The sequence below is a fragment of the Salmo trutta genome, chromosome 12 (assembly GCF_901001165.1).
Source record: "Salmo trutta chromosome 12, fSalTru1.1, whole genome shotgun sequence".
NCBI lineage: Eukaryota > Metazoa > Chordata > Actinopteri > Salmoniformes > Salmonidae > Salmo > Salmo trutta.
The window spans coordinates 54,300,426-54,319,516 of NC_042968.1; the positions used below are offsets into that span (position 1 = coordinate 54,300,426).

A 19,091-nucleotide genomic window follows, 5' to 3' on the forward strand; every position below is an offset into this window, starting at 1 on the left:
GTTGTATTGGTACTCTGTAATGTGTTGTATTGGTACTCTGTAATGTCTTGTATTGGTACTCTGTAATGTGTTGTATTGGTACTCTGTAATGTGTTGTATTGGTACTCTGTAATGTGTTGTATTAGATTTGCCAAATCATAACACTTTGTATAGAGAACAAAAGTGAATTGCTTTGCCACATTTTTTGCCTTGTTACATACAGGAAGTATGTTTTGGAATATTTATGTTCTGTACAGGCTTCCTTCTTTTCACTCTGTCAATTAGGTTAGTATTGTGACGTAACTACAATGTTGTTGATCCATCCTCAGTTTTCTCCTATCTCAGCCATTCAACTTTGTAACTGTTTTAAAGTTACCATTGGCCTCATGGTGAAATCCCTGAGTGGTTTCTTTTCTCTCCGGCAACTGAGTTAGGAAGGAAGTCGGAGTCTTTGTAGTGACTGGATGTATTATTACGACATCCAAAGTGTAATTCATAACTTACCATGCTCAAAGGGATATTAAGTGTCAGTTGTTTTTTTTTTACCCATCTACCAATGGGTGTCCTTCTTTGCGAAGCATTGGAAAAACCTACCTGGTCTTTGTGTTTGAATCTGTGTCTGAAATTTACTGCTCGACTGAGGGACCTTACACATAATTCTATGTGTGTGGCACAGAGATGAGGTAATTCTTATAAACGTATTAGGCTTGCCATAACAAAGGGGTTGAATACTTATTGACTCAAGACATTTCAGCTTGGAATATTAAGTCAATTTGTAAAAAAAAACGAATAAAAAAGAACATAGTTTCACTTTGACATTATTCCGCATACTACCTAGTGTCCTTCGACAAGACATGCAAAGCATAGAACTTGGCTGTGGAGACATGGTCAATCCGTAAAGGGCCCGTGATCCTTTGAAAGCGTTGGGGGTGATGAAACAACAGAGCCCCATTCAAAGAACGGATGCGAAGTGGGCAGATAGGCCATTTGCAGATGGCGCTTGGCAAAAGGGGGCATGATCTGTTGACATAACTGTAATATAAAACCCAACCTTGATTTACTCCTTGTGATGCATCAAGGTTCAATACTCTGTTTTGGACTAGACTGAGTTTATGACCAAAATGTATCTATTTGCACTTTGTAGTCAATTTTGAAACTAGAATAGATGTTTCTGACGCATTTCATTATCTCCAGCACAATACCAGTGTATACATATGTGAAAACAGAGCATTTCTACATTATGTAGAAAAAATATACAAAGTAAAAAAATTCTACCGGATGAGATCATCAAAAGTTTAAACATTTAAAAAACAGTGATTTTCAAACACCATGAGATTCGCAGTGTGGATCAAGAGAATACCCTCCCTCTGGCTAGAAACCTGTTGCAGGTTTTGAAAATCACTGATTTCTTACTTTTAATCCTACCCTGTCACAGAGAAGGATTTTTTGAACCCTTCTTATCTTTTTAACCACAAATCATAGAAACACGCCATTTTCACATATGTAGAGACTGGTACTCTGCTGGAGATAATGGCGGAATTGCCCTTGAAGAAGAATCTGATCAACCAAAACACCTCCAGGCTGTGTAAGGGCTATTTTACCAAGAAGGAGAGTGATGGAGTGCTGCATCAGATGACCTGGCCTCCACAATCCCCTGACCTCAACCAAATTGAGATGGTTTGGGATGAGTCGGGCCGCAGAGTGAAGGAGAAGCAGCCAACAAGTGCTCAGCATATGTGGGAACTCCTTCAAGACTGTTATAAAAGCATTCCAGGTGAAGCTGGTTGAAAGAATGCCAAGAGTGTGCAAAGCTGTCATCAAGGCAAAGGGTGGCTATTTGAAGAATCTCAAATATCAAATATATTTTGATTTGTTTAACACTTTTTTGGTTACTACATCATTCCATGTGTGTTATTTTATAGTTTTGATGTCTTCACTATTATTCTACAATATAGAAAATAGTACAAATAAAGAAAAACCCTTGAATGAGTAAGTGTTCTAAAACGTTTGACCAGTAGTGTATATACAGTATCTACTTTCTTAGACTGTTGAACTACCAAAAATAAATATGACACAAATTTACCCAAGATACAAAACCGGCTGATATACAAGTGAATATTCTGTTATTTAAAAAAAAAAGCACAGGGGTCAAATAACTGAAATCTCCTTACTCTTTGCAACCCTACCTAATACCTATAACATCTATAATGTCTAATGTTCACACAACCACCACCTCTTCCTATGGGATTTTAAAGGTTTATTGGAAACCTTTAAAATTTGTAAAATGTAACCTCTCTCTCTGTGTGTGTGTGTGTGTGTGTGTGTGTGTGTGGCGTGCGTGTGTGTGTGTGTGTGTGTGTGTGTGTGTGTGTGTGTGTGTGCGTGTGTGTGTGTGTGTGTGTGTGTGTGTGTGTGCGTGTGTGTGTGTGTGTGTGTGTGTGTGTGTGTGTGTGTGTGTGTGTGTGTGTGTGTGTGTGTGTGTGTGTGTGCGTGTGTGTGTTCACAGGCATTCCAGCACCTCTTCCTAACAGCCTCATTAACTTCTAAATGCCGGTTTAACTTCAAAGGCAGCGTCACCGCTCACACCTCTGTTAAACCCCCCTCTCTCTCTCTCTCACACACACACACACACACACACACACACACACACACACACACACACACACACACACACACACACACACACACACAAGTATATATAAACACCTCACCTCAGACTTCTCTGTCACACCAAACTCAACGGGACAAGGTGAACTGAGTGAAAGACCCCTAGGCTATATCCCTCCTAAAGGCGTTTCTGACAGTTTGTCAAACTAGTTATCATGAATACAATTTCAAATAATCATTTTTATAGATAAGCATGTAAAGGGATTTGTTAATCTCAGAATGTGTGTGTGTTCCTGTGTGCGTGTATGTGTGTGAGAGAGAGAGTCTTTATTCTTTTGGAACTTTTGTGAGTGTAATGTTTACTGTTAATTTGTATGGTTTATTTCACTTTTGTTTATTATGTACTTCACTTGCTTTTGCAATGTTAACATATGTTTCCCATGCCAATAAAGCCCTTAAATTGAATTGAAATTGAAATTGAATTGAGAGACGGAGCACCAGTTTTCCACCACGACACCTGCTCCCCATTGGCACGTCACCTGTTCCCACGCCAGTGACACCACATGTGAAACAAAAGTTAATGACTGGGAGGGAGGGGAACACAGCAACAACACCTTCCTGTTCTTAGGGGAGAAGTGGTGACTGGAGGTTTATGGGACTGGGTCGTGTTCATCAGGGCATACTGTAGCGAAACCTAGAATTCTCTCCTTTTGTTGCCTACTAAACACATGCCTACTGGTGTATGGGTTCATGTATGCATGTATTTGTGCGTGTGTATGTAAGAGAAAGTCTCCAATGCCTCACCTCTACAGATACGGTAAAGCAGACTGCCTGTCTCTGGGGCCAGACTGGGGCCTACCTACTGTAGATAATAATGGTTTCGTACGGGGGGATTTCACAACCAAAGGCTTGCTCCCCCACCCTCCTTCTCCTCCTCCTCTTCCTCCTTCTCCTCGCTTCCTCTCCTTCTCCATTCGATCATGGGAGCCACGGTGCCTGCTTATCCTCCACGACCAGTTCATCAAAGCCCCAAGAGGCTTTGAAGGGTCTGATAGGGATCACTAACACAAGGAGAAGAGGTCTGACTGTCTGACTGCCTGACTGACTGTCATAGACCAGACGGGGCGGGACACTAGTGGACAACAGGAGCCAAACAGTTGAATAATCATTAAATCAAATCAAATTCAAATTTTATTTTATTTGTCACACACATGGTTAGCAGATGTTAATGCGAGTGTAGCAAAATGCTTGTGCTTCTAGTTCCAACAATGCAATAATAACCAACGAGTAATCTAACCTAACAATTTCACAACAACTACCTTATACACACAAGTGTAAAGGAATGAAGAACATAAAAATATATGAATGAGTGATGGTACAGAACGGCATAGGCAAGATGCAGTAGATGGTATCGAGTACAGTATATACATATGAGATGAGTAATGTAGGGTATGTAAACATATAAAAGTGGCATGAGATAGAAGCTGTTTTTCAGTCTCTCGGTCCCTGCTTTGATGCACCAGTACTGACCTCGCCCTCTGGATGATAGCGGGGTGAACAGGCAGACAAATTAACAACAGGGCATGACTGACAGATTCACTGATGTAAAACTTCAATCAGAGGGTTTATAATCAGCAGTGTTTCCTTTCTTCATCTGATTGGTCTGTTTGGTTTTTGAAATATTGAAATAAAAAGCACCACTGTATGTGAGATATTTTGACATACACTACCGTTCAAAAGTTTGGGGTCACTTAGAAATGTCCTTGTTTTCCATGAAAACATACATGAAATGAGTTGCAAAACGAATAGGAAATATAGTCAAGACGTTGACAAGGTTATAAATAATGATTTTTAATTGAAATAATAATTGTGTCCTTCAAACTTTGCTTTCGTCAAAGAATCCTCCATTTGCAGCAATTACAGCCTTGCAGACCTTTGGCATTCTAGTTGTCAATTTGTTGAGGTAATCTGAAGAGATTTCACCCCATGCTTCCTGAAGCACCTCCCACAAGTTGGACTGGCTTGATGGGCACTTCTTACGTACCATATGGCTCAATAGGGTTGCGATCCGGTGACTGTGCTGGCCACTCCATTATAGACAGAAAAGCAGCTGACTGCTTCTTCCCTAAATAGTTCTTGCATAGTTTGGAGCTGTGCTTTGGGTCATCGTCCTGTTGTAGGAGGAAATTGGCTCCAATTAAGCGGCGTCCACAGGGTATGGCATGGCATTGCAAAATGGAGTGATAGATTTCCTTCTTCAAGATCCTTTTTACTCTGTAAAAATCTCCCACTTTACCACCACCAAAGCACCCCAGACCATCACATTGCCTCCACCATGCTTGACAGATGGCATGAAGCACTCCTCCAGCATCTTTAGATTTTTTCTGCGTCTCACGAATGTTCTTCTTTGTGATCCGAACACCTCAAACTTAGATTCCTCTGTTCATAACACTTTTTTCCAATCTTCCTCTGTCCAGTGAATGTGTTAATTTGCCCATCTTAATCTTTTCTTTTTATTGGCCAGTCTGAGAAATGGCTTTTTCTTTGCAACTCTGCCTAGAAGGCCCGCATCCCGGAGTCGCCTCTTCATTGTTGACAGTTTTCAGCTGTGCTAACATAATTGCAAAATGGTTTTCTAATGGAGCCTTTTAAAATGATAAACTTGGATTAGCTAACACAACGTGCCATTGGAACACAGGAGTGATGGTTGCTGAAAATGGGCCTCTATGTAGATATTCCATAAAAAATCTGCTGTTTCCAGCTACAATAGTAATTTACAACATTAACAACGTCTACACTGTATTTCTGTGTGACGATCGTCGTAGAGAGGAGACCTAGGTGCAGCGTGGTAAGTGCTCATGATACATTTTATTATAACTCAGAACACTAAACAAAACAAACAAAAGAAAACCAACGTCATGTTCTGCAGGCTTTCACTGAGCTGTACAAAAACAAGATCCCACAACTGAAGGAGGGAAAAGGGCTGCCTAAGTATGATTCCCAATCAGAGACAACGATAGACAGCTGCCTCTGATTAGGAACCATACTCGGCCAAACACAAAGAAATACAACAACTAGATTGCCCACCCCACATCACACCCTGACCTAACCAAACTAGAGGAAATAAAATGTCTCTAAGGTCAAGGCGTGACAGTACCCCCCCCCCCCCCCCCCAAAGATACCTGAACCTATAGGGGAGGGTCCGGGTGGGCATCTACCCATGGTGGCGTCTCCGGGTTCGGGGCGTAGCCCCCGCTCCGCCCGCTGATCCCTCCACTTTTGTACCAGTGGACCGTGGATCATGGTCGGAGGCTCTGTACTGGAAACCCCCGCCGGAGGTTCCGGACAGCGGACCGCCGCCGGAGGCTCCGGACCGGGGGATGTCGCCGGAGGCTCCGCGCCATTGATCATCACTGCAGGTTCCGCGCCATGGATCATCACTGGAGGCTCCGGGCCATGGATCATCACTAGAGGCTTCGTACCATGGATTATCACTGGAGACTCCGGGCCATGGATTATCACTGGAGGCTTCGGGCCATGGATTATCACTGGAAGCTTCGTGCCATGGATCATCCCTACAGGCTCCGGGCCATGGATCATCACTAGAGGCTTCGTGCCATGGATCATCCCTACAGGCTCCGGGCCATGGATCATCACTGGAGGCTTCGTGCCATGGATTATCACTGGAGGCTCCGGGCCATGGATTATCACTGGAGGCTTTGTGCCATGGATCATCACTGGAGGCTTCGGACCATGGACCATCACGGGAGGCTTCCTACGTGGAGCCGGAACCGGTCTCACCGGACTGGGGAGACGCACCGGAGACCGGGTGCGCAGAGCAGGCACAGGGTATACTGGGCCATGAAGGCGCACTGGAGGTCTGGAGCTTAGGGCTGGCACAACCCGTCCTGGCTGGATGCTTACTCTAGCCCGGTAAATGCGGGGCGCTGGCACAGAGTGCACCGGGCTGTGAATGAGCACTGGCGACACAGTGCGCATCACCGCATAACACGGTGCTTGCTCAGTCACTCGCTCCCCACGGTAAGCACAGGGAGTTGGCTCAGGTCTCCACCCTGACTTAGCCAATCTCCCCGTGTGCCCCCCCCCAAAACATTTTTTTGGGGCTGCCTCTCGTGTTTCCGTCGTTGCCGTGCTAGTTCCTCATCTCGTTGCCGCTCTGCTCTCGCTGCCTCCACCTGTTCCCATGGGAGGCGATCCCATCCGGCCTGGATCTCCTCCCAAGTCCAGGATCCATTGCCGTCCAGGATGTCTTCCCAGGTCCATTGCTCCTGACCACGCTGCTTGGTCCTTTGGTGGTGGGATCTTCTGTGATGATCGTCGTAGGGAGGAGACCAAGATGCAGCATGGTAAATGCTCATGATCAAGTTTATTATAACTCAGAACACTAAACAAAACAACAAACAAAGGAAACCGAACGTCACATTCTGCAGGCTTTCACTGAGCTGTACAAAAACAAGATCCCACAACTGAAGGAGGGAAAAAGGGCTGCCTAAGTATGATTCCCAATCAGAGACAACGATAGACAGCTGCCTCTGATTAGGAACCATACTCGGCCAAACACAAAGAAATACAACAACTAGATTGCCCACCCCACATCACACCCTGACTTAACCAAATTAGAGGAAATAAAACGTCTCTCTAAGGTCAGGGCGGGACATTCTGGTCCTAGGCCGTCATTGAAAATAAGAATGTGTTCTTAACTGACTTGTCTAGTTAAATAAAGGTAAAAAAAATAGTTTAAAAATAAATGTTATTTGAAAAGACAAAAAACTGCTTCAGGTCTTCTGACTCCCCTAGATCCCCACTGGGCATAGATCTCGGATCAACTTAATAGCCCCAAAACCTAAACATAACCATTTGGGGGTGAAAATGCTAAACAGGTCTTAGATTACCTCCGTGGCCTGTATTCATATATGCCAAGGGAAGCAAGGCTTCCCAAAATATTTGATAAATAAAAAATTTAAATTATAAATTAATTCATCTTTCGTCTCTCTGTTTTTGATCATTTTCTGTCAATTCGCAAGTGTTCGACTCTTACCGTAGGAATCATCCGAGCAAGGTAAACAGCGTACCTCAGTATGTGTAACCCATTTATCTGATGCTGTCAAGACCAAAAGAGTATAACATGTTGCGTCGATAACATTTGATTTGGCCTACCTTGATAAAAAAAAATAATAAAAGGATTAGCCAATCAGCGTTGAGCTGAGCTCAACTGTGGGTTGTCCTAGTGCAGCAAAGTGCCCCCCCAAGGGAGGCCAGTTTGGATTTGGCTTCACACCAATCAAATCACTTCCTAAGCAAAACTTAATTTTCAGAAAAATGTGTCTGTTTCTGGTCTGCTTGTGTTGATGTCCTGGTGTAGCTAGCTTGCTATATCGTCCCTTTCCTAAGCCATGGATGGAGATAGGGATTTGGACTTGTGGTTTCGACTTAATTTTCTGTAAAGGCCAATGATTATGACGACGATTCTGATATAACCATAATATAATATGTTGTGGCACTGGCCTGAGACAATTGACGTTATGTAGCCTAGTAGGCTCATGATAACTAGCTAGCTAACTTAGCTGGTTCATTGTTGCCCATGCGAGGAAGTTAGGCTTCCTAGCTAAAACTCTTTCTAGCCTATGTCAACAAAAACTAAAAGTGTACTGTATGACAGAGCCATAGACTGTTTTGCCAACGTGAACGAGTGGAGAATAGCATTGGTGTTCAACTAGTCTATAAGTAGGGCCAGTCCAAAAAAACGTTTACTTGCGCACACACACACCCACACAGAAATCATGGACAGCCACATGTTTTTGGTATCTTTGTTTGTTTTCAGTGTATTATACTAAGCATATATAGCCTTGTTGATTTGATGGTGTTTAAAGTTGAAATGGTGCTGGAGTAGCAGAGGTAGTGCTCCCCTTGTCTTGTGCTGACATGCGGTTTTAAATCTGTAGTTGTTTAGTGAACTTTATATATATATTCTTAATTCCATTCCTTTACTTAGATTAGTGTGTATTAGGTATTTGTTGTAAAATTGTTAGATATTACTTATTGTTGTTATATTGTTAGATATTGCTGCACTGTAGGAACTACAAGCACAAGCATTTCACAACATCTGCTAAACACAGGTTTTGTGATGAAACAAATGTATGTGTTGTTGAATTTATTCCGCCTCTGTGTGACTATTGCCTTTTTGTTGTCACGGCCTTATTGTATATCACGGTGGCATATGAATGAATGGGTTATAGAGCAAACAATGCAATTATCACAACATAGGTTGTAATATGGCTTTTTAACTAGCTTGGCTTGCCTTCCTCAGTGATTTTACCAACACACCGCCACTGGATCAGTGACTATTAGCAACTTCTGTTTGTGTGTGTGTGCATGCGTGTGTTTCGTCCATGGCTGTGGGTGCGTGCGTATGTGCGTGCACCTTTGCATGCTTGTGTGTGTCCTGAGGGCAGTGTTTGTGTCCATAACAGAGTAGCAAACAGGGCTATTAGAGTTGAAAGGCTGTGAATTGAGCCAATCAAAGAGGGGCACGGCTGGAGACCGTCAGCCCACAGACAGACTGGCCCGGCCTGGGGCCGATGGGATGACCTCGTCTCCTCTTCATGGATCACTCACACACACAAGCACACACACAAACTATGTGAGCTAATACAGTTGAAGACACACATACACACATACAGCAGAGTGTTAGTCCATTTAATTTTGTCAAGAGTGGAGACAAAGGGGTAAATCTCAAATTGGGAGTTTAATTTAACACAAAGGTACAATAGGGCCTAGTTATGGGCCCAACAGACACATACACACAAACTAACTAACATTGCAGTAGAGTTTGACCCAGTTCGAAACAGTGTGGTTCATAAATAACTGTAATGGCAGAGCAAACAAAATATGGGAGCTAGCTAATACAGTTGAAGACACACTACAAAATACCAATCAGTGACTAAACTAACAGAGTACTAATGGAATGGGCCTTTAAACAAGGCAAACAAGCGGAAAACAAACAATCATGAGAACCAGGAAGATGCCTTAACACTGTATTTATGAGTGGTGTTGGATTGACTAACTCAATGCAATGGGCTATCGTCACATACAATAATTTTATGGCTCTGGAAGTAGGGCGTCGTCATGAATAAAATGTCATAATTTGTTTTGTAGATTAGAATGCTCCGAGAGCTTCCATCAATAGAATAAGACCTAATTCTTAAGTTACATCTTGCACAGACAGCAGTGGTTCCCAAAATCACCCTCCCTCCCTCCATACTCTGCACAAGGACTGTATGAATAAAATAGTAATTCAATAAATGAAGTAAATAAAATAAAGTACATTAAGATTAGAAGTAGTAGTGCAGAGACGCATTCCTAGGATTCATTTCCTCAAGTGATCTGTCATCCACACACACACTGAGGAATTTACACACAGACTCATTGATTACAGTTATGACTTCAAAAGATCCTGATCTTTTTGTTTATTTTCTCCTTCCATATCTCCATCCCTATCTCTTTCTCTCCCTCTCTTTCACTGCTAGGCCCTCAGTCTCTCCAGAGCGGGATGGGTATCAGCCTAGCCCACCTGTCTGTCTCCCCTCTCTCATCCTGATCAGTGATAGTGGGCTGGGTGCTGTGCTTTGATGTCGACTTGTTGAGCGAGAAAGAGAGGGGAGGGGGGTAGAGGGAGAAAGATAGGGAAAAGAGAGAAACAGGAGTTTTAGACAGGCGGAAGATGTACTGCAGCAGACTGAACGGCCATCTCCCATACCACTGCCATACAGATACCATCAAAGACCCTGATTGCAACATTATCTGTGTGTGTGTGTGTGTGTGTGTGTGTGTGTGCGTGTGTGTGTGTGTGTTTATGTGAATGTGTGTGTAGCCATGTTAATCAAGATATCAATCATGCCAATCAAGCTCCCTAGACTGCACATACAATCCTTCTACATATGTTTTTGCAATACAATATTGAACATTGTTGAACCAAAAATAAACGAGTCTAGAATCTACAGTATCTAATGTCCTTTACATCAGGGGATCCCATGCTTTATCCTAGAAAGGCCCCCTACATAGCCTTTCGTCCGAGGAACCCCACACATCATGAATATATATTTTTTTAATTACCAAAGAGTGACTATAGACACATATTGCTTGCATTAATAAAGACAATTTTTGTACAGCAATGCAGCTCCTACACTATATATACAAAAGTATGTGGACACCCCTGTGCCCAAGAAAGCGAAGGTAACCTGCCTAAATGACTACCGCCTTGTAGCACTCATGTTGGTAGCCATGAAGTGATTTGAAAGGCTGGTCATGGCTCACATCAACACCATCATCCCGGAAACCTTAGACCCACTCCAATTTGCACACCGCCCCAACAGATCCACAAATGATGCAATATCAATCGCATTCCACACTGCCCTTTCCCACCTGAACAAATGGAACACCAACGTGAGAATGCTGTTCATTGACTACAGCTCAGCGTTCAACACCATAGTGCCCACAAAGCTAATCACTAAGCTAAGGACCCTGGGACTAATCACCTCCCTCTGCAAATTGATCCTGGACTTCCTGTCGGGCTGCCCCCAGGTGGTAAGGGTAGGCAACAACACATCTGCCATGCTAATCCTCAACACTGGGGCCCCTCAGGGGTACGTGCTTAGTCCCCTCCTGTACGCCCTTTTCACCCATGACTGCGTGGCCAAGCACGACTCCGACACCATCATTAAGTTTGCTGACGGCACAGCAGATGTAGGCCTGATCACCGACAACGATGAGACAGCCTATAGGGAGGTCCGAGACCTGGCAGTGTGGTGCCAGGACAACCACCTCTCCCTCAATGTGAGCAAGACAAAGGAGCTGATCGTGGACTATATGAAAAGGAGGGCTAAACAGGCCCTGATTATCATCGACGGGGCTGTAATGGAGCGGGTCAAGAGTTTTAAGTTTCTTGGTGTCCACATCACCAACAAACTATCATGGTCCAAACACAACAAGACAGTTGTGAAGAGGGCACGACAGCACCTTTTCCCCCTTAGGAGACTGAAAAGATTTGGCACGTGTCCCCAGATCCTCAAAATGTTCTACAGCTGCACCATCGAGAGCCTCCTGACCGGTTGCATCGCCGGCTGCTCTGGTAACTGCTCAGCATCTGACTGTAAGGCTTTACAGAGGGTAGTGCGTATGGCCCAGTACAACACTGGGGCCAAACTTCCTGCCATCCAGGACCTATATACTAGGTGGTGTCAAAGGCTCCAGTCACCCTAGTCATAGACTGTTCTCTCTGCTACTGCACGGCAAGCAGTACCGGAGCGCCAAGTCGAGGTCCAAAATGCACCTTAACAGCTTCTAAGACATAAGACCATAAGACAATTAATGAAATGGCCACCCAGACTATTTTTGTTTTTACACTGCTGCTACTCACTGTTTATTATCTATGCAGTCACTTTACCCCTACCTACATGTACAAATTTCCTCAACTAACCTGTACCTCCGCCCATTGACTCGGTACCAGTACCCCCTGTATATAACCTCGTTATTGTTATTTTTTGTGTTACTTTTGATAAAGATTTTTACTCTAGTTTATTTAGTAAATATTTTCTTAACTCTATTTCTATTTTCTCTATTTCTATTTCAGCCACACTTGTTGCTGACAGGTGTATAAAATTGAGCACACAGCCATGCAATCTTCGTAGACAAACATCGGCAGCAGATTGTCCTTACTAAAGACCTGTGTCTTTCAATGTGGCACCTTCATAGGATGCAACCTTTCCAACAAGTCAGTTCCTAAAATTTCTGCCCTGCTAGAGCTGCTGCGATCAACTGTAAGTGGAAACGTCTAGGAGCAACAACGGCTCAGCAGCGAATTGGTAGACCACACAAGCTCATAGAACGGGATCACAGAGTGCTGAAGCACTTAAAAATCACCTGTCCTCGGTTGCTAACACACTACCGAGTTCCTAATTGCTTCTGGAAGCAAGGTCAGCACAAGAACTGTTCATCAGGAGCTTCATGAAATCGGTTTCCATGGCCGAGCAGCCGCACACAAGCCTAAGATCACCATGCGCAATGCCAAGCGTCGGCTGGAGTGGTGTAAAGCTCACCGCCATTTGACTCTTGAGCAGGGACAAATCCCAATTCACCATCTGGCAGTCCGATGGACGAATCTGGGTTTGGCGGATGCCAGGAGAATATACCTGTCCCAATGCATAGTGCCAACTGTAAAGTTTGGTGGAGGAGGAATAATGGTCTGGGGCTGTTTTTCATGGTTCGGGCTATGACCCTTAGTTTCAGTGAAGGGAAATCTTAATGCTACAGCAGACAATGACATTCTAGATGATTCTGTGCTTCCAACTTTTAGCAACAGTTTGTGGAAGGCCCTTTCCTGTTTCGGCGATGTGGAAGAACTTGACTGGCCTGCACAGAGCCTTGACCTCAACCTCATCAAACACCTTTGGAATTAATTGTAACGCTGACTGCGAGCCAGGCCGAATCGTCCAAGGTCAGTGCCTGACCTCACTAATGCTGAATGGAAGCAAGTCCCCGCAGCAATGTTCCAACATCTAGGGGAAAGCCTTCCAGAAGAGTGGAGACTGTTATAGCAGCAAAGGGGGGGACCAACTCCATATTAATGCCCTTGATTTTGGAATGAGAATGAGAATGTTCATGTGGTGTATGTGGTGAACAAGCCTATAGTGGCCTGGCCTGCCTATGGATAGGTCTACTGGCCATCTATCCATTTAAAGCAGTCAAATATCTGATACCAAAGCCCCATATACTACCCACCACTGCGACCTGTACGCTCTCGTTGGCTGTCCCTCGCTTCATACTCGTCGCCAAACCCACTGGCTCCAGCTCATCTACAAGACCCTGCTAGGTAAAGTTCCCCCTTATCTCAGCTCGCTGGTCACCATAGCAGCACCCACCCGTAGCACGCGCTCCAGCAGGTATATCTCACTGGTCACCCCCAAAGCCAATTCCTCCTTCGGCCGCCTCTCCTTCCAGTTCTCTGCTGCCAATGACTGGAAAGAACTACAAAAATCTCTAAAACTAGAAACACTTATCTCCCTCACTAGCTTTAAGCACCAGCTGTCAGAGCAGCTCACAGATTACTGCACCTGTACATAGCCCATCTATAATTTAGCCCAAACAACTACCTCTTCCCCTAATGTATTTATTTATTTATTTTGCTCCTTTGCACCCCATTATTTATATTTCTACTTTGCACTTTCTTCCACTGCAAATCTACTATTCCAGTGTTTTACTTGCTATATTGTATTTACTTTGCCACCATGGCCTTTTTTGCCTTTTACCTCCCTTATCTCACCTCATTTGCTCACTTTGTATATAGACTTATTTTTCTACTATATTATTGACTGTAAGTTTGTTTTACTCCATGTGTAACTCTGTGTTGATGTATGTGTCAAACTGCTTTGCTTTATCTTGGCCAGGTCGCAATTGTAAATGAGAACTTGTTCTCAACTTGCCTACCTGGTTAAATAAAGGTGAAATAAAAAATAAATAAATACAAAACAATTGAAAACGATGTATTTAAAATGTAAGAACCAGTATATATTACAAACCTATTTTCAAACAGTATTAGGTTACTTTACAAAAACCCCACTTTCTGCCAGGCAGGGAGCGACCTTGGCCAAATGCGCACTATGCAGTGTAGATGGGTTGGGAGACAGGAGCGGTGACGCGCTGCTGTGGATTCGTGCTTCAGCTGGGTTTCTGCCAGTCTCATTCAGCCCGTTGTCTCTCTTTCAGTGTTACAATAAGGATCAGGGGATCAAGTCAATCGGTCGCCTTTATGGCCGATAACAGACTAAACGGTCCTGTCTTTTCTGAAAGACCAAAGCTGTGAAGTAGGCTAGCCTATCTCCGCCACTGCGTCTTGGAAGACAGGGGTGGGGGAGGGAGTGGGTGGCATGTGGATAATATGCAGAGTGACTGAGTGAGTGATACATTGTGTTAGGGATTAATCGGCTCAATCACAAACCGACCCATTGATAAGATAATGACGGGCTGTTATTCGGACCGGTGGGTGGAATGGATCCGGGGGGCTGCTGCGCTCTATCTCTCCACTGCCAGACGGCTGTCTCCGCGCGCCATGGCGCTAGGTGTAGTCTTGCTAATTGGTCATTAACGTAGACTGGTCACTTCAGAGTGCCGCGGTTCTTTGATACTCACATTCCCGATTGACAGGGAAGTCTGGAGGCGACCGTCTTAAGAGACAGAAATCGCGCCTAGTAGCCTCTCACAACTCCATAATGGGACACTATTAAATGGGAAATAGTTTCTATAATGTAAAACAGTGATGTGGTTGATTGAAGGTCAGTTTTATAATTCAAGGTTTTTAGCGATACCACCGTTCAGTAGCCTAATATTTGTGACTAATTTTCATTTTAACACTAGGCCAATAGAAGCCTACACTACCGGTCAAAAGTTTTAGACACCTACTCATTCAAGGGTTTTTCTTTATTTTTTTTACTATTTTCTACATTGTATAATAATAGTGAAGTCATCAAAACTATGAATTGACACCTATGGAATCATGTAGTAACCAAAAAAGTGTTAAACAAATCAAAATATATGTTAAATTTGAGAGCCACCCTTTGGCTTGATGACAGCTTTGCACACTCTTGGCATTTTCTCAACTAGCTTCATGAGGTAGTCACCTGTAATACATTTCAATTAACAGGTGTGCTTTGTTAAAAGTTCATTTGTGGAATTTCTTTCCTTCATAATGTGTTTGAGCCTATCAGTTGAGTTGTGACAAGGTAGGGGTGGTATACAGAAGATAGACCTTTTTGGTAAAAGTCCAGATTTACCTCAGCTGCAGAAGATACGTTCATTAGAGTTAACTGCACCTCAGATTGCAGCCCAAATAAATGCTTCACTGAGTTCAAGTAACAGATACATCTCAACATCAACTGTTTAGAGGATACTGCATGAATCAGGCCTTCATTGTCGAATTGCTGCAAAGAATCCACTACTAAACTACACCAATAATAAGAAGACACTTGCTTGGATCACTAAACGGTGGAAATCTGTCCTTTGGTCTGATGAGTCCAAATTTGAGATTGTTGGTTCCAACCGCCGTGTCTTTGTGGGACCTCCTTCAAGACTGTTGGAAAAGCATTCCTCATGAAGCTAGTTGAGAGAATACCAAGAGTGTGCAAAGCTGTCATCAGGGCAAGGGGTAGCTACTTTGAAGAACTTCAAATATAAAATATATTTTGATTTGTTTAACACTTTTCTGGTTTCTACATGATTCCATGTGTTATTTCATAGTTTAGATGTCTTCACTATTATTTACACAATGTAGAAAATACTGTATACTCTGCCCATTCCACCCTCCCTTATATCCCAATTTGTGCCACCCATAAATGAGAAACCGACATGCTAAGTATAAACCATATTGTGTTCCCTATGGTTATAGAAAAGAGCAGATGTGCTGAACTCTCCATTCAGAACCCAGTGTCACCTACCTACCTACAGATTATGGAACATTTGCTATTTTAGTATTCTCCAGTAAGTTTCCTCAAGGAGAAAGCCCTCCACTTCTAAGTTAAAGATAATAAAACAAAAACACTTTAGTAATGTCCCCAAAAACATTACAGTAAATACTGAAGTATACTACAATCTGCAAAAACACTACAGTAATTACTATAGTATATGCAAAAACAATTTCACTACAGTATTTATACTACAGTATACTGTAAATACTACAGTAAAGTCTACAAAAATACTACTGTGAGTACTATGCTTTTCCTACCATAGTATACACTATAATATTTCTTTCATGTGGGTAGCATCAACAGGACAGATCATGGAATGTATGAAGTTATCCTATAATTTTATATTACGAAATACACGAGAATAGGTGTTATTGGAAGAGTTAATGATATTCATATTATTTTCATTCCATGGGTAGAGCCGAGGAGCAGGAGCAAAATATTTAATGTTAAAGGAAGTGAATGTACAATGTTATTTGAGAATACATGAACAGGATGAAGTAATGAGCTCTCTCTCACACACACTTATACACAGATGGGGCTATATTGCGAGCAGGATTGGGCGGGCTCAATTCGGAAGTAAACTAACAGTTACAAATCAATAATTGAAAAATGGGCATTTATTTTCAATGACTTCTCAATAAACTGTAAAGTAGTATTTATTTAAAACATTTTTTCATTTCTGAATTTCAAATTCAAATCAGTAAATTCAATTAGAATTGAGCACAACCCTGATTGAGAGAGGAGGTGAGGACAGTAAGGATGTGACTGTGTTTGGGGGGAGGCTCTCCAGACTCACTGGAGCCAGCGGGTAATGGCCTCATTCAGGCCGATTGAGACTTCTTAATTTCTGCAGTTGTGAAAACTGAAGGAGGGAGGGAAGAAGGGAGGGAGGGATGTGTTCTTTGATCCTGGGCTGAGCGAGTTGTAAATGAGGAGGTATGCCCTGCATAAATACTAACTCTACTGCTGAGACTCAGATCATTACTCCATTTATCAGGACAATGACCCACTGAGAGAGAAGAACACACACACACACAAACACTCTTCACTGGACTTACCCAGCTCTGCGAACTTTGTCTGCATTTCTGGAACCTGAAGGATAAGATGCATTAGATTCTATCCATCCAAAAGAACACGCTTTTCCACCCCTACAACAGGATTTGGGTTAATTTTGTTGCATATTTCCATCATCCAACCATGAGGGGACATTACTCCATTGAGTGGCTGGCCCAGAGTAGTCGGGCATCGGGCAGCACGAGCCCCTCGCTTCCCAACTCTTCCTGGACATCCGTTGCGGCTGGACCCACCATCACCTCTGGGACCCACCCTGAGAGCTTGCCTGGGTTCTACTGCCGACCGAGACCTAAGAATCAAGAGAACCAGACAGAGAACCAGGTGAGGAGAGGACACGGGCTCATCCTATGCAGCAATCCCAGCCTGGCAGGCTCTGAGACAGCTAAGAGGAGTAGCCCTCTCCACCACAAGCACCAAGGTAGGTTCACTCTCCCTTAAATCAACTCAGGATCTGAGTTTACATGGGAACCATACATTCATTGAAAGTGATTCATTGTTTGTGGGTGTGTTTTGAGCTATGTGTTGATTGAATTAACAGAATTCTTTAGAAATAGCTACATCTGATTTTGCTCTTATAGTGCTGAAATCTCTAGTTAGGACTCACTTCAGACTGAGTTGATGTCTGCAGACATGGTTGTGTTTGAAAGGTTCAGAGAACACAAAAGTTTTGGAAACCACTATGATGTAGCATATGGATTGATTTGAAATCTCTTCTCCCTCTTTCTTCAGTAGTGGCTGAGACTGGCTTCATTAGTGGAACAGAGGGGGAAACGTCAGGGTACGAGAGTGAGGGCGGGCGCTCCCTCTCCCCAACCACGCCCCTGGACGGCTCCTCTTCTCCCCCTACGGGTAGGCGGCCACGTACAGCCTACACAGCAGAGCAGATCAACAGTCTGGAGAGGGCCTTCAAGAGGAACGCTTACCTGGGAACTCGGGACAAGGTTGAGCTCTGCAAGAAACTCAACCTCTCAGACAAACAGGTAGGCAATGCAGAGACACAAATACATATAGGGACTCTATTGCAATGGTTATCAAAAGTTTCTTTGATCGCTGTGTCTAAAACACCTGTCTATTTCTCCTCAGATCCGTAACTGGTTCCAGAACAGGCGTATGAGGATGAAGAGGATGGTCCAGGACGCTCTTGCCCAAGCGTGCCAGGCTAAAGTAGCCTCACACCTGCTGCACTACCCCGAGCTACATGCCTACCACCATGGCCCCTACCACCCCCATCATGCAGGAGCAGAGCGGGGCACTGCCACCCCATACCTCCACCCACACTTCAGCTCATCCACAGGCAGTCCAGCCCTGCCCAGCCTCCCCGTCCTCCCCCTGGACTCTTTCTACCAGTACTCCAGCCTCCCAGGCCTGGTGATGCCCACTACTGGGTCATACCAGCCTTACACTCACCAGTATTAAACCTTTTGGATGATATCTCAGTAGTCTAAAGTGGTTTTAAGGCAACTACTTTAGACTAGTGAGACGCATCCCAATACATTTTCACTGGTTTCCACTTCTCATCTAATGTATTGACTACAGAAAAAGCTGGTTAAATCAGTGGTGAAATTGTGAAGTTCTCCACTCAGGGTAGAGAGCAATAATGAATGTGTTTCTGCTCTCCTTTTGTCATACTGTAATTTCTATTTAAGTATAAAATTGTTAATAGTTTTATTGGATCGGTTTCAAGTCATGTGGCTGCTGTATAAAAGTGTGGATAAAATGAAAGTTTGTTTTCAATTGCATTATTAATCAGAATCTCAGTTCTTCCACTTGATTTATATATATATATTTGTAAGTATTGTGTGAAAATAAAATAAAAAACATAATCCCATTGCCTGAATATGGACTGTTTTCATTGTACAGTAATTTCAAACACCTCAATAGCTCCGACCAGTTTAC

General features: G+C 43.4%; 1 protein-coding gene across 1 annotated transcript; it reads left to right on the forward strand.

The window, feature by feature from the left end:
* The first annotated feature begins 17,318 nt into the window (after positions 1-17,318).
* On the forward strand, positions 17,319-18,611 carry LOC115202573 (homeobox protein vent1-like). Its single transcript, XM_029766688.1, has 3 exons — positions 17,319-17,613; positions 17,925-18,175; positions 18,279-18,611. Exons 1-3 carry the CDS (start codon positions 17,319-17,321, stop codon positions 18,609-18,611), a joined length of 879 nt encoding a protein of 292 aa, XP_029622548.1.
* Positions 18,612-19,091: the final 480 nt, after the last annotated feature.

Excerpts from the sequence above, each read along its gene's own strand:
- LOC115202573 (XM_029766688.1), top strand. The coding sequence starts at position 17,319 with ATGAGGGGACATTACTCCATTGAGTGGCTGGCCCAGAGTAGTCGGGCA. Across the intron at positions 17,614-17,924 it reads TCTCCACCACAAGCACCAAG|TAGTGGCTGAGACTGGCTTC; the intron begins GTAGGTTCACTC and ends CTCTTTCTTCAG. Across the intron at positions 18,176-18,278 it reads TCAACCTCTCAGACAAACAG|ATCCGTAACTGGTTCCAGAA; the intron begins GTAGGCAATGCA and ends ATTTCTCCTCAG.